The following is a 14673-nucleotide window of genomic DNA, read 5'->3' as shown; positions in this document are numbered from 1 at the left end:
TCCCCTGGGACCCCAGACCCCCCTGGGACCCCCAGACCCCCCAAATCCCGGGTCTCACATGCAGTTGGCCAGGTTGTGCTCCCACCTCCCCTGGGACCCCCAGACCCCCCAAATCCCGGGTCTCACATGTAGTTGGCCAGGTTGTGCTCCCACCTCCCCTGGGACCCCAGACCCCCCATGCAGGACCCCCAGACCCCCCAAATCCCGGGTCTCACATGTAGTTGGCCAGGTTGTGCTCCCACCCCCTGCAGGACCCCCAGACCCCCCTGGGACCCCCAGACCCCCCCAAATTGCAGGTCTCACATGTAGTTGGCCAGGTTGTGCTCCCACCCCCCCTGGGACCCCAGACCCCCCTGGGACCCCCAGACCCCCCAAAATCCCGGCTCTCACATGTAGTTGGCCAGGTTGTGCTCCCACCCCCTGCAGGACCCCCCAGACCCCCCTGGGACCCCCCAGACCCCCCAAATCCCGGCTCTCACATGTAGTTGGCCAGGTTGTGCTCCTACCTCCCCTGGGACCCCCCAGACCCCCCTGGGACCCCCAGACCCCCCCAAATTGCAGATCTCACATGTAGTTGGCCAGGTTGTGCTCCCACCCCATGCAGGACCCCCCAGACCCCCCAAATCCCGGGTCTCACATGTAGTTGGCCAGGTTGTGGTCCTACCTCCCCTGGGACCCCCCAGACCCCCCATGCAGGACCCCCAGACCCCCCAAATCCCGGCTCTCACATGTAGTTGGCCAGGTTGTGCTCCTCCAGCGTGTGCGTCTCGAAGCCGTGCGGGGTCGTGTCGAAGTAATCGCTCCCGATGCCACAAATGAAACACTTTGTCTGGGGAGGGGGGGTCACAGAGGGGTCTCTGTACCCCTCCATCATCACACCTGGGGGGTGGGGGGGGGGTCCTCACCCTCCTGTGCCCCCCCCGTCCCTCCGGACTCACCTCCATGTCCTCCTTCACCTGCTCCTGCTGGTCCCGCAGCTCCCCGAAGGCATCGATGATCAGACCTGGGCGGGGGCACAAAATGGGGGGGGGTCAGGGGGGTGGGACCACCCAGATGCACCCCCAGGACCCCCAGATCCACCCCCAGATACACCCCAGGACCCCCCCAGGCCTTTCCAGGACCCCCAGATCCCCCCCAAACCCTTCCAGGACCCACAGATCCCCCCAACGGACCCCTCCAGGCCTTTCCAGGACCCCCAGATCCCCCCCAGGACTCCCAGACCCTCCCCAGACCTTTCCAGGATCCCCAGGACCTTCCAGGACCCCCAAATCTCCCCAAGGACCCCCAGATCCCCCCCAGACCCTCCCAGGATCCCCAGATCCACCCCCAAGGCTTTTCCAGGACCCCCAGATGCCCCCAGATCCCCCCCCAGATCCCCCCCCAGATCCCCCCCCCAGATCCTTCCAGGACCCCAGATCCCCCCCAGGACCCCCCCCAGGACCCCCAGATCCACCCCCAGATCCACCCCCAGGGCCCTTCCAGGACCTCCAGATCCTTCCAGGACCCCCAGCCCCCTCCCCACCCCCTGCCAGGGGTGCCCACCCTGGATGAAGGCCCCAGACCCCCCCAGAGCCCCCTCCCCACGAGGTGCCCACCCTGGATGATGGCCAGGAGGATGACGATGACGAAGAAGAAGAAGGTGATGTCGAACACCACCCGGTAGAGCTCGTAGTCATCGCCCGCGGGGTCCTCGATCTCGTCCCCGATGCCGCCCCCAGCCCGGACCCCCACGTACATGTGGAACAGGTAACACTGGGGAGGGGGACAAAGGGGGGGTCAGGGACCCCCAAAATCCACCTGGGGACCCCCAGATCCTTCTAGGACCCCCAGATCCCCCCCAAGGCCCTTCCAGGACCCCCAGATCCCCCCAGCCCGGACCCCCACGTACATGTGGAACAGGTAACACTGGGGAGGGGGCACAGGGGGGTCAGGGACCCCCAAAATCCACCTGGGGACCCCCAAAAATCCACCTGGGGACCCCCAGATCCTCCCAGCCCGGACCCCCACGTACATGTGGAACAGGTAACACTGGGGAGGGGGCACAGGGGGGTCAGGGACCCCCAAAATCCACCTGGGGACCCCCAAAAATCCACCTGGGGACCCCCAGATCCTCCCAGCCCGGACCCCCACGTACATGTGGAACAGGTAACACTGGGGAGGGGGCACAGGGGGGTCAGGGACCCCCAAAATCCACCTGGGGACCCCCAAAATCCACCTGGGGACCCCCCAGATACCCCCCAGGACCCCCATGTACATGTGGAACAGGTAACACTGGGGAGGGGACACAGGGGGGTCAGGGACCCCCAAAATCCACCTGGGGACCCTCAAAATCCAAGTGGGGACCCTCAGATCCCCCCAACCCGGACCCCCACGTACATGTGGAACAGGTAACACTGGGGAGGGGGCACAGGGGGGGTCAGGGACCCCCAAAATCCACCTGGGGACCCCCAAAATCCACCTGGGGACCCCCAGATCCTTCTAGGACCCCCAGATCCCCCCCAAGGCCCTTCCAGGACCCCCAGATCTCCCCAGCCCAGACCCCCCACGTACATGTGGAACAGGTAACACTGGGGAGGGGGCACAGGGGGGGTCAGGGACCCCCAAAATCCACCTGGGGACCCCCAAAAATCACCTGGGGACCCCCCAGATCCCCCCCAGATCCCCCAGGAGCCTTCCTCACCGTCATCATGTCGTCGCACTTCATGTCGGGCTCATCCTCATCCTCGCTCTTGTTGTAGAACTTGCGGAAGAAGTTGAAGGCGACCACGGTGTACAGGTAAACAACCACGGCCAGGAGCCCCACCGTCATCACCAGCTGGGCACAGAACGGGCACAGGGTGGGCACAGGGTGGGCACAGAATGGGCACAGGGACAACCACGGCCAGGAGCCCCACCATCATCACCAGCTGGGCACAGAACGGGCACAGAACGGGCACAGGGTGGGCACAGAATGGGCACAAAATGGGCACAGAATGGGCACAAAATGGGCACAGAATGGGCACAGGGACCACCACGGCCAGGAGCCCCACCGTCATCACCAGCTGGGCACAGAACGGGCACAGGGTGGGCACAGAATGGGCACAAAATGGGCACAGAATGGGCACAGGGTGGGCACAGAATGGGCACAGGGACCACCACGGCCAGGAGCCCCACCGTCATCACCAGCTGGGCACAGAACGGGCACAGGGTGGGCACAGAATGGGCACAAAATGGGCACAGAATGGGCACAGGGTGGGCACAGAATGGGCACAGGGACCACCACGGCCAGGAGCCCCACCGTCATCACCAGCTGGGCACAGGGTGGGCACAGGGTGGGCACAGAATGGGCACAGGGACAACCATGACCAGGAGCCCCACAGTCATCACCAGCTGGGCACAGAACGGGGGTCCCCAGTTGGTTTTGGGGGTCTCCAGAGGGATTTGGGGGTCCCCAGTTGGTTTTGGGTGTCCCCAGAAGGTTTTGGGGGTCTCCAGAGGGTCTTGGGGATTCCCAGAGGGTTTTGGGGATCCCCAGTTGGTTTTAGGGGTCCCCAGAGGGTTTTGGGGATCCCCAGTTGGTTTTAGGGGTCCCCAGAGGGTTTTGGGGATCCCCATATTTTATTTTATTTTGCCTGAGAGCCCCTTAATTTCAAATTCATAGCAGGTGTAGGGGTGGGGAGGGTTTTACATTCTGCATGTCAGGGCAGGCCCTGCCTGCCTCAGCAGGGAGTTTTGGGGTCTGGGGCAGTTTTGGGGTCCTGGAGGGAATTTTGGGGTCCTGAGGATTCACATTTTCCATTTCAGGGCAGGCCCCTGCCTTCCTCAGCGGGGAATTTTGGGGTCTGGGGGTGTTTTGGGGTCCTGCAGGGAATTTTGGGGTCCTGCAGGGAATTTTGGGGTCTGGGGCAGTTTTGGGGTCCTGCAGGGTCCTGAGGGCTCACCCCCTCCCTTTCAGGGCAGGCCCTGCCTTCCTCAGCAGGGAGTTTTGGGGTCCTGCAGGGAGTTTTGGGGTCTGGGGGTGTTTTGGGGTCCTGCAGGGAGTTTTGGGGTCTGGGGGTGTTTTGGGGTCCTGCAGGGAGTTTTGGGGTCTGGGGGTGTTCTGGGGTCCCGCAGGGTGTTCTGGGGTCCCGCAGGGAGTTTTGGGGTCCCGCAGGGTGTTCTGGGGTCCCGCAGGGAGTTTTGGGGTCTGGGGGTGTTCTGGGGTCCCGCAGGGTGTTCTGGGGTCCCGCAGGGTGTTCTGGGGTCCCGCAGGGAGTTTTGGGGTCCCGCAGGGTGTTCTGGGGTCCCGCAGGGAGTTTTGGGGTCTGGGGGTGTTCTGGGGTCCCGCAGGGTGTTCTGGGGTCCCGCAGGGAGTTCTGGGGTCCCGCAGGGAGTTTTGGGGTCTGGGGGAGTTTTGGGGTCCCGCAGGGAGTTTTGGGGTCCCACAGGGAGTTTTGGGGTCCCGCAGGGAGTTTTGGGGTCCCGCGGGCATGGCGAGGGCTCCCATCGTCGCTCGCAGGGCAGGGCCCGCCCCAGCCCCACCTGCTTGCCGTTGTGCGTGACCGAGGACAGGATGGTGCGCAGCGTCTTCACGCCCATGGCGATGTCCAGCAGGTGCGAGGCGAAGAAGAAATTGTTGTAGTGGCCCAGCAGGGACATGGCCATGTACCAGGTGAGGTACAGGAAGGACTGGAAACGAGGGGGACGCGGCTGGGGTCACCCCAAAGGCCCCGGTGAGACCCCAGACCCATTCCCCTCCTGGCAGCGCTCACGTTGTCGGTGAAGATCACCCCGAATTTCCAGATCTGGTAGCGGATGTCGATGGAGGTGATCCTGGGGGGACATGGGGGGGTCAGAAAGTGGGGACGCCCCCAGGGGAGACCCCAGACCCATGAGGGGTCCGAATACCCCCCAGGACCACCCTAGGATCCCCCCAGGGGAGACCCCAGACCCACGAGGTACCAGACCCATCCCTAGGATGGCCCAGGACCCCTAAACCCCCCCCTAGACCCCTATAGGACCCCAAATCACCCCCAGGACCACCCAGGACCCCTAAAACCCCCCCTTAGACCCCCACAGGACCCCAAATCCCCCCCTTAGACCCCCACAGTACCCCAAATCCCCCCTAGGACCACCCAGGACCCCTAAACTCCCCCTTAGACCCCCACAGTACCCCAAATCCCCCCTAGGACCACCCAGGACCCCTAAACCCCCTTAGGAACACCCAGGACCCCTAACCTGCCCCTGAGACCAGTGTATGGACCCCAAAACTGCCCCAAATCCCCCCCACAGGACCCCAAACCTTCACCCTTCGACCCCTACAGGACCCCCAAACTCCCCCAAATCCCCCCATAGGACACACCCAGGCCCCCCAGTTCCCCCCTGTGGGACCCCCGAAGTACCCCTAGGACCCCCCCTAGGACCCCAAAACTCCCCCAGGACCACCCAGGCCCCCTAATCCCCCCATAGGACCCCAAAACTCCCCCAAATCCCCCCATAGGACACACCCAGGCCCCCCAAATCCCCCCCGTGGGACCCCCAAAGAGCCCCAAATCCCCCCACAGGACCCCAAAACTCCCCCAAATCCCCCCATAGGACACACCCAGGCCCCCCAAATCCCCCCGTGGGACCCCCAAAGAGCCCCAAATCCCCCCACAGGACCCCAAAACTCCCCCAAATCCCCCCATAGGACACACCCAGGCCCCCAGTTCCCCCCTGTGGGACCCCAAATCCCCCCCTAGGACCCCCAAACTCCCCCAAATCCCCCCATAGGACACACCCAGGCCCCCCAAATCCCCCCCGTGGGACCCTCAAAGAGCCCCAAATCCCCCCTAGGACCCCCAAACTCCCCCAAATCCCCCCATAGGACACACCCAAGCCCCCCAATCCCCCCCCTAGGACCCCCAAACTCCCCCAAATCCCCCCATAGGACACACCCAAGCCCCCCAAATCCCCCCTAGGACCCCCAAACTCCCCCAAATCCCCCCATAGGACACACCCAGGCCCCCCAATCCCCCCGTGGGACCCCCAAACTCCCCCAAATCCCCCCATAGGACACACCCAAGCCCCCCAATTCCCCCCCTAGGACCCCAAATCCCCCCCCAGGACCCCCAAACTCCCCCAAATCCCCCCATAGGACACACCCAGGCCCCCCAATTCCCCCCTGTGGGACCCCAAATCCCCCCTAGGACCCCCAAACTCCCCCAAATCCCCCCATAGGACACACCCAGGCCCCCCAAATCCCCCCCCTAGGACCCCCAAACTCCCCCAAATCCCCCCATAGGACACACCCAAGCCCCCCAAATCCCCCCCAGGACCCCCAAACTCCCCCAATCCCCCCTAGGACACACCCAGGCCCCCCCAATCCCCCCCGGGACCCCCGGGCGCACCAGGTGAGCAGGGAGCTGTCGGGGGGCGCCCTGCGCTCGCCCTGCGCCCCCATTTCCAGGCTGGCCAGGTCCAGCCCCAGCAGCTCCGCGATTCTCTCGCGCCCGTAGATGTCCCCGTACTTCTCCATCACCTGGGGGGGACCCCAAACATGGAGTTAAAAACCCTCCAGATGTTGGGGGGCACCTCTGGAATGTGGGCAGGGGCTGCCCAGGACCCCTCCTCACCTTCCTCTTGATGAACTTGTCCCAGTAATTGCTGGGGAAGGATCTGGGGGGGTCCAGGGGAGAAAAGGGGAGAGGGGGGGGGTCAGTGGGGATGGCACCCCCTGCCCACAGCCCCAGCTGGGGTGGGGGGACCCCAAAACCCCCAAACCTCCCCTCCAGCCCCTCCAGACCCACTGGAACCGACCCCCCCAGTGACCCCCCAGTGGCTCCCAGTGTCCTCCCAGTACCTCCCAATGCCCCCCACTGTCCCTCAGTGCCCCCTAATGCCCTCCCAGTCCCTCCCAGTGCCCTCCCAGTGCCCCCTAATGCCCTCCCAGTCCCTCCCAGTGCCCTCCAGTGCCCTCCCAGTGCCCCCTAATGCCCTCCCAGTCCCTCCCAGTCCCCCCCAGTCCCTCCCAGTGCTCCCCAGCGCCATCCCAATGCTCTCTCATTGCCTTCCCAGTGCCCCCCAGTGGCTCCCACTGCTCTCCCAGTCCCCCCCAGTGCCTCCCAGTGGTTCCCAGTCCCCCCCAGTGCCTCCGAATACCCCATAGTGCCCTTCAGAGCCCCCCAGTGCCCTCCCACTCCCTCCCAGTGCCCTCCCAGTGCTCCCAGTCCCTCCCAGTGCTCCCAGTCCCTCCCAGTGCTCCCAGTACCCTCCCAGTGCCCTCCCACTCCCTCCCAGTGCCCTCCCAGTGCTCCCAGTGCCCTCCCAGTGCTCCCAGTCCCTCCCAGTGCTCCCAGTACCCTCCCAGTGCCCTCCCAGTGCTCCCAGTGCCCTCCCAGTGCCCTCCCAGTGCTCCCAGTCCCTCCCAGTCCCCTCCAGTGCCCTCCCAGTCCCTCCCAGTCCCTCCCAGTGCTCCCAGTGCTCCCAGTCCCCCCAGTGCCGTACTGGGCGTTGAGCACCAGGCGGTCCCACTGTCCCTTGACGTCGTCGTCGTCGGGCTGCTCGGTGATGTAGAGCCCCGAGAACTCGAGGCGCCGCGCCACCTCCTTCTCCCTCTTGAAGATCACCAGGGGGATCTGGGGACAGTGGGGACACCGGGGGGACATTGGGGACATTGGGGACACCAGGGGGGTCACAGGGGACACTGGTGACACCAGAGAGGTCACAGGGGACACTGGGGACACCAGGGGACACCAGAGCGGTCACAGGGGACAGTGGGGACACCAGAGAGGTCACAGGGGACACTGGGGACATTGGTGACACCAGAGCGGTCACAGGGGACAGTGGGGACACCACGGGGGTCACAGGGGACACTGGGGACATTGGTGACACCAGGGGACACCAGAGCGGTCACAGGGGACATTGGGGACACCATGAGGGTCACAGGAGACATTGGGGACACCAGGGACACCAGAGAGGTCACAGGGGACAGTGGGGACATTGGTGACACCAGAGAGGTCACAGGGGACATTGGGGACACCGGGGGGGTCACAGGGGACATTGGGGACATTGGTGACACCAGGGGACACCAGAGCGGTCACAGGGGACATTGTGGGACAATGGGGTCATGTGGGGACACAGATCAGGGACACAGCCAGGGGTTTGGGGACACAGATTTGGGGATACACACACACAGGGTTTGGCGACAAACACCCAGGGATTTTGGACACAAGAATTTGGGGACACACAGGGATTTGGGGACACACACAGAGATTTTGGACGTAGGGATTTGGGGACACACACACAGGGATTTGGGGACACACACACAGGGGGATTTGGGGACACACACACACAGGGGTTTGGGGACACAAAGGGATTTGGGGACACACACACAGGGGTTTGGGGACACACACAGGGATTTGGGGACACACACACAGGGGTTTGGGGACACACACACAGGGATTTGGGGACACACACACACAGGGATTTGGGGACACACACACAGGGGTTTGGGGACACACACAGGGATTTGGGGACACACACACACAGGGGTTTGGGGACACACACAAAGGGGTTTGGGGACACACCCGGGGGTTTGGGGACACACACACAGGGGTTTGGGGACACACAGGGGTTTGGGGACACACACACAGGGGTTTGGGGACACACACACAGGGATTTGGGGACACACACAGGGGTTTGGGGACATAAAGGGATTTGGGGACACACACACAGGGGTTTGGGGACACAAAGGGGTTTGGGGACACACACAGGGGTTTGGGGACACACACAGGGGTTTGGGGACACAAAGGGATTTGGGGACACACACACACAGGGGTTTGGGGACACACACAAAGGGATTTGGGGACACACACACAAAGGGATTTGGGGACACACACACAGGGGGATTTGGGGACACACACACACAGGGGTTTGGGGACACACACACAGGGGGGTTTGGGGACACCAAGGGGTTTGGGGACACCAAGGGGTTTGGGGACACCCCCAGGGGCTCACCTTGAGGCAGTTGTAGCCGATGATGCACAGGAAGGCCACCAGGGTGTGCGCCAGCGCCAGCCCCCGCAGCGCCGGGCCCATGTACCCCGTGCTCTCCTCCAGGAAATAATAAACCTCGGGCTCCTCGGGGACACCCCCGGGCGGCTCCGCACCCCCCGGGACACCCCCGTCCTCCTCGGGGGCCACCCCCGAACCCTCGGGCTCCTCCGGGGCGCCAGGGGGGTGCTCGGACACCTGCGGGGACAGGGACAGGTGAGGGACAGGTGAGGGACAGGGACAGGTGAGGGACAGGGACAGGTGAGGGACAGGGACAGGGACAGGGATGGGGACAGGGACAGGTCAGGGACAGGGACAGGTGAGGGACAGGTGAGGGACAGGTGAGGGACAGGGATGGGGACAGGGACAGGTGAGGGACAGGTGAGGGACAGGGACAGGGACAGGGATGGGGACAGGGACAGGTGAGGGACAGGGACAGGGACAGGGATGGGGACAGGGACAGGTGAGGGACAGGGACAGGTGAGGGACACCTGGGGGGACAGGGACAGGTGAGGGACAGGGACAGGTGAGGGACAGGGATGGGGACAGGGACAGGGACAGGTGAGGGACAGGGACAGGCACAGGGATGGGGACAGGGACAGGTGAGGGACACCCCAATGGGGACAGGGACAGGTGAGGGACACCTGGGGGGACAGGGACAGGTGAGGGACACTCAGGGACACCAAACCCCCCCCCCCAAATCCCCAGGACCCCCCCCAAATCCCCCCCACCTTGTAGAAGAGGAGGATGAAGTTGATGGCGAAGGCCAGGAACAGCGCCAGGAACCGCAGGTTGTAGAAATTCCTCGACAGGTAATTCTGGGGGAGGGGCAATGATCAGTGTCCCCCCCAAACCCCCTCCAGGTACCCCCCCAGAGACCCCCGACCCCATCCAGAGACCCCTGAACCCCCAAACCCCCACCCAGAGACCCCCAAACCCCCAAACCCCACCCAGAGACCCCCAAACCCCCCAGAGACCCCCGACCTCCCAAACCCCCACCCAGAGACCCCCAAACCCCCAAACCCCACCCAGAGACCCCCAAACCCCCCAGAGACCCCCGACCTCCCAAACCCCCACCCAGAGACCCCCAGACAGCCCCGATCCCCCCAAACCTCACCCAGAGAGCCCCAAACTCCCCCCAGAGCCCCCCCGGCGCCCCTTACCAGGAATTTCACCCTCTGCACCTCCAGCTCCCCCCAGAAGTCGAAGCCGCCCTCGCTCGGGGGCTCCCGCCGCCCCCCGGGCACCGATTTGCGCCTTTTTGGGGGGGGGGCTCGGGGCTCCGGCCCCTCCTCGGGCCCCTCCCCGCCCTTCTCGCCGTTCTCTGTGCTGCGGGAGAAGGGTGGGGGATCAGGGACCCCTCCCCAAATTCCCCCCCAGTTGTGGCTGTGGGGGATCGGGGACCCCTCCCCAAATTCCCCAAATTCCCCCCCTGGCTGTGGGTGGGAGGGATCAGGGACCCCTCCCCAAATTCCCCCCGGCTGTGGGTGGGGGGCTCAGGGACCCCTCCCCAAATTCCCCAAATTCCCCCCTGGCTGTGGGTGGGGGATCAGGGACCCCTCCCCAAATTCCCCCCTGGCTGTGGCTGTGGGGGCTCAGGGACCCCTCCCCAAATCCCCCCCCCCCCCCATTCTTACTCGGCTTTCTCGGTCTCGGCCGGGGGGGGCTCCTCCTCCTTCTGCCCCTCCCCCACCTGCTCCGCCATCTCCTGGGGGGGACAGGGGGGGTCGGAGGGGGGGGTGGGGTGGGGGGAGCATCCCCCCCCCCCCCCCGGGACCCCCCAAAGTCCCCCTGAGGTCGGGGACCCCTGGAATTTCCCCCCCACCAGGTCCCCCAACACCCCCCCCAAGCTGGAATTGCCATAGGGACCCCCAAAATGCCCCCCAGGCACCCCCAAAACCCCCCCAGCAGGAACCGCCATAGAGACCCCCAAAATCCCCCACTAAAAACCCCCAAATCCCCACCCAGGGACCTCCAGAGCACCACAGGAACCCCCAAAATGCCCCCCAGGAACCCCTAAAGAGCCACAGGAACTCCCAAAATCCCCACAGGAACCCCAAAAATCCCTCCAGGGACCCCCAAAGCACCACAGGAGCCCCAAAAACGCCCCCAGGGACCCCCAAAGCACCACAGGAACCCCCAAAATCCCTACAGGAACCCCCAAAATCCCTCCCAGGGACCCCGAAAATGCCAGAGGAACCCCCAAAATCCCCCTCAGAGACCCCTGAAGCACCAAAGGAATCCCCAAAGTGCCCCAGGGACCCCCGAAGCACCAAAGGAGCCCCCAAAATCCCTCCCAGGGACCCCCAAAATCCCCCTCAGAGACCCCCGAAGCACCAAAGGAGCCCCCAAAATCCCTCCCAGAGACCCCCAAAATCCCTCCCAGGGACCCCCAAAACCCCTCCCACCACCACAGGAACCCCCCCAAATCCCCTCTCTCCCCCCTTTACCCCAATCTTCCTGCGCAGGATCGGGGTCCCCTCAGGCGTGGGGGGCTCAGCCCCGGGGGGCTCCCCGATATCCCCGAGCCCCCCGGGGGCATCGGGAGCCGCCAGCCTGAAGTGAGGGTCCTTGCGCGCCCCCGGCCCCGCCGGCACCGCCTTCATCTCCCGCCGCCGCCGCTGCTCCTCCTCCTCCTCGTCCTCCTCCTCCTCCCGGTCCTGCTGGGCCGGTGCCGCCTCCAGCTGAGCCTCGGGGGGCGGCTCCGGGGGTCCCCCCTCATCGCCCGCGCCCCCTTCGGCTCCGCCCACGGCGTCCTGGGTGGGGTCGGGCATGGAGCCCAGCACCTCGATGACCCCCAGGCGCTGCGCCCCCTCCACCAGGCCCCCTCCAAAGAGGGAGCTCCAGGCCAGGCGCCCCACGGCCCCCAGCACCCCCAGGCCGCCCAGGACGCCGCCCATGGCCGCGCGCCCCACGCCCACGCCCGCCTCCCACGCCAGCTCCCGCCCCGACTTCTTGCGCAGCCTCCTGATCCTGCGGCGCCACGTCTGGGGGGACCCCAGGAGCCGCCGGAGCGCCCCCAGGCCCGGCAGCGCCGGCGCCGGAGCCTCGCCGGGCTCCTCTTCCTCCCTGTCCTCGTCCTCCTCCTCCTCCTCGTCGCGCGGCGCCTCCTCCTCGGAGATGCGCGAGGCGATCTGCATCTCGAAGATGGTGTCCTCGCAGAAGTTGACGAAGAGCTCCATCTTCTCGGCCTCGCCGCCCTCGTTGACCACGTCGAAGATGAACTGGCGCTTGGACTCCTTGACCTGCGGCATCTCCCACTGCGCCTTGTTGGCGCCGCTGATCTCGAAGTAGATGCGCTCGATGCGCCGCGCCGCCCCCATGATCTCGATGCGCCCCAGGAAGGGGCGGAAGTAGTCCAGGATGCTCTCGGCCTGCTCCAGGAAGGTCTTGAGGCGCTGGTCGTGGGGCACGTGCTCCGACAGGTTGGTCAGCAGCACGGCCACGTTGAAGCCGATGTCGCGCGCCGGCTCCTGGAAGCGCTGGGCGAAGCTCTCGACGTCGATCATCTCGTTCTCGTCGGCCTCGGAGCAGGAGAGCAGGAACTGGATCTCGTCGGGCTCGTACTGCTTCTGGCTGTCCATGGCCTTCTGGAAGTCCTTCTTGGAGATGAGGCCGCGCGGGTCGGTGACGAAGTGGCGGAAGGCGTCGGACGAGACGATGTCGCGCAGCTTCAGGAACATGTCGAAGAACTTGAGGATCATGGTGACGTTGCTGGAGGACTCCACCAGCATGTCCACCATCTGACGGGCGATGGTGCCGTTCACCACGTTCCCTGGGGGGACACGGAGCTGTCACAGCTCTGGGGGTGGCCCCCGGAGATGTGGGGACACCCTGGAGGGTGTGGGGACACCTGGGCAGTCAAGGGACAGCTTGGGTGGTCAATGGACACCTTGGGTGGTCAAGGGACAGCTTGGGTGGTCAATGGACACCTTGGGTGGTCAAGGGACAGCTTGGGTGGTCAATGGACACCTGGGTGGTCAATGGACCCTTTGGGTGGTCAATGGACACCTTGGGTGGTCAATGGACAGCTTGGGTGGTCAATGGACCCTTTGGGTGGTCAAGGGACACCTGGGTGGTCAAGGGACACCTGGGTGGTCAAGGGACACCTTGGGTGGTCAAGGGACAGCTTGGGTGGTCAATGGACACCTTGGGTGGTCAAGGGACCCTTTGGGTGGTCAATGGACACCTGGGTGGTCAATGGACACCTGGGTGGTCAAGGGACAGCTTGGGCAGTCAAGGGACACTTTAGGTGGTCAGGAGACACCTTGGGTGGTCAATGGACACCCTGGGGAACTTGGGGACACTGTGGATGGTCAATGGACACCTTGGGCGGTCAGGGGACACCCTGAGGACCTTGGGGACAGCCCGGGTGGCACGAGGCTCCCCAGGTGACCGTCCCCAGGCACCTTCGAGCAGGGACAGCAGCATCACCACCATGTCCTTCTGCAGGTCCAGCAGCTCCTTCAGCAGCCCCAGCTGGGACGAGTCCTGCGCACCAGAGCTCCCAGTTACCTCCCAGTAACTCCCAGTACACCCCAGTTACCTCCCAGTGACTCCCAGTACACCCCAGTGCCCTCCCAGTGCCCTCCCAGTGCTCCCAGTGCCCACCTGGGCCAGCTTCTTCATCATGTGTGCGAAGACGTGCAGGAAGCCGACGACGGCGTCCCAGAGGCGGCTGTGGGCCAGGCTCTGCTGGTTCCCAGTACAGGGGCCCTGGGGGGACAGGGGGACACTGGGAGGGACCCCTGGGGGGACAGGGGGACACTGGGGGGACAGGGGGACACTGGGGGGACACTGGGAGGGACCCCTGAGAGCCCCCAGGCCACAGCCATGGGGGATTTGGGGGACCCAGGTGGGTTTTGAGGGGTCTCAGGTGGGTTTGGGGGTGTCTCAGGTGGGTGTGGAGGATTCCAGGTGTGTTTGGGGGGTTCCAGGTGGGTTTGGGGGGTCCCAGGTGCGTTTGGGGGGGTTCCCAGGTGTGTCCAGGGGGGTCTCACCTGCCCGCACTCACCTGGATGTACTCGGTGAGGCTGTTGAACACCTGCTTGGCCACGGCCATGGCCTTGGAGAAGTTCCTCTTGCCCTGCTCGTCAATGACGTCCTTGCCCGAGTAGTACCAGTAGAAATCACTGATGGACTCCTGGGGACATCGGGGACAGTGAGGGGACATTGGGGACAGTGAGGGGACACTGGGGATAGTGAAGGGACACAGGGCTGGGGACAGTCACTGATGGACTCCTGGGGACATCGGGGACAGTGAGGGGACAGTGAGGGGACACGGGGCTGGGGGCAGTCCCCGGTGGCTCTGGGGACACTGGGGACAGTGAGGGGACACTGGGGACAGTGAGGGGACACGGGGCTGGGGACAGTCACTGATGGACTCCTGGGGACATCGGGGACAGTGAGGGGACACTGGGGACAGTCACTGATGGACTCCTGGGGACACGGGGACAGTGAGGGGACACTGGGCTGGGGACAGTCCCCGGTGGCTCTGAGGACACTGGGGACAGTGAGGGGACACGGGGCTGGGGACAGTCACTGATGGACTCCTGGGGACACTGGGGACAGTGAGGGGACACGGGGCTGGGGGCAGTCCCCGGTGGCTCTGGGGACACTGGGGACAGTGAGGGGACACTGGGGACAGTGAGGGGACACGGGGCTGGGGGCAGTCCCCGGTGG

General features: G+C 65.0%; 1 protein-coding gene across 1 annotated transcript in view; it reads right to left on the bottom strand.

Moving 5' to 3' along the window:
- Nucleotides 1-724: 724 nt before the first annotated feature.
- The window catches only part of RYR1 (ryanodine receptor 1), an 83624-nt gene continuing 69675 nt past the window's right edge, over nucleotides 725-14673 (bottom strand). Inside the window, 19 exon segments of the mRNA XM_036405464.2 lie at nucleotides 725-829; nucleotides 939-1003; nucleotides 1596-1752; nucleotides 2681-2815; nucleotides 4501-4647; nucleotides 4731-4791; nucleotides 6348-6478; nucleotides 6573-6615; nucleotides 7444-7574; nucleotides 8956-9189; nucleotides 9723-9809; nucleotides 10155-10320; nucleotides 10629-10699; nucleotides 11442-11538; nucleotides 11540-11669; nucleotides 11738-12766; nucleotides 13401-13482; nucleotides 13603-13707; nucleotides 14006-14134. Coding sequence (XP_036261357.1) covers nucleotides 725-829; nucleotides 939-1003; nucleotides 1596-1752; nucleotides 2681-2815; nucleotides 4501-4647; nucleotides 4731-4791; nucleotides 6348-6478; nucleotides 6573-6615; nucleotides 7444-7574; nucleotides 8956-9189; nucleotides 9723-9809; nucleotides 10155-10320; nucleotides 10629-10699; nucleotides 11442-11538; nucleotides 11540-11669; nucleotides 11738-12766; nucleotides 13401-13482; nucleotides 13603-13707; nucleotides 14006-14134 — 3105 coding nt within the window.

The sequence above is a fragment of the Molothrus ater genome, chromosome 39 (genome assembly GCF_012460135.2).
Source record: "Molothrus ater isolate BHLD 08-10-18 breed brown headed cowbird chromosome 39, BPBGC_Mater_1.1, whole genome shotgun sequence".
NCBI classification, from domain to species: domain Eukaryota; kingdom Metazoa; phylum Chordata; class Aves; order Passeriformes; family Icteridae; genus Molothrus; species Molothrus ater.
Note: the sequence above shows the minus strand (reverse complement) of the source record. Positions and strands in the feature narration are given on the sequence as shown.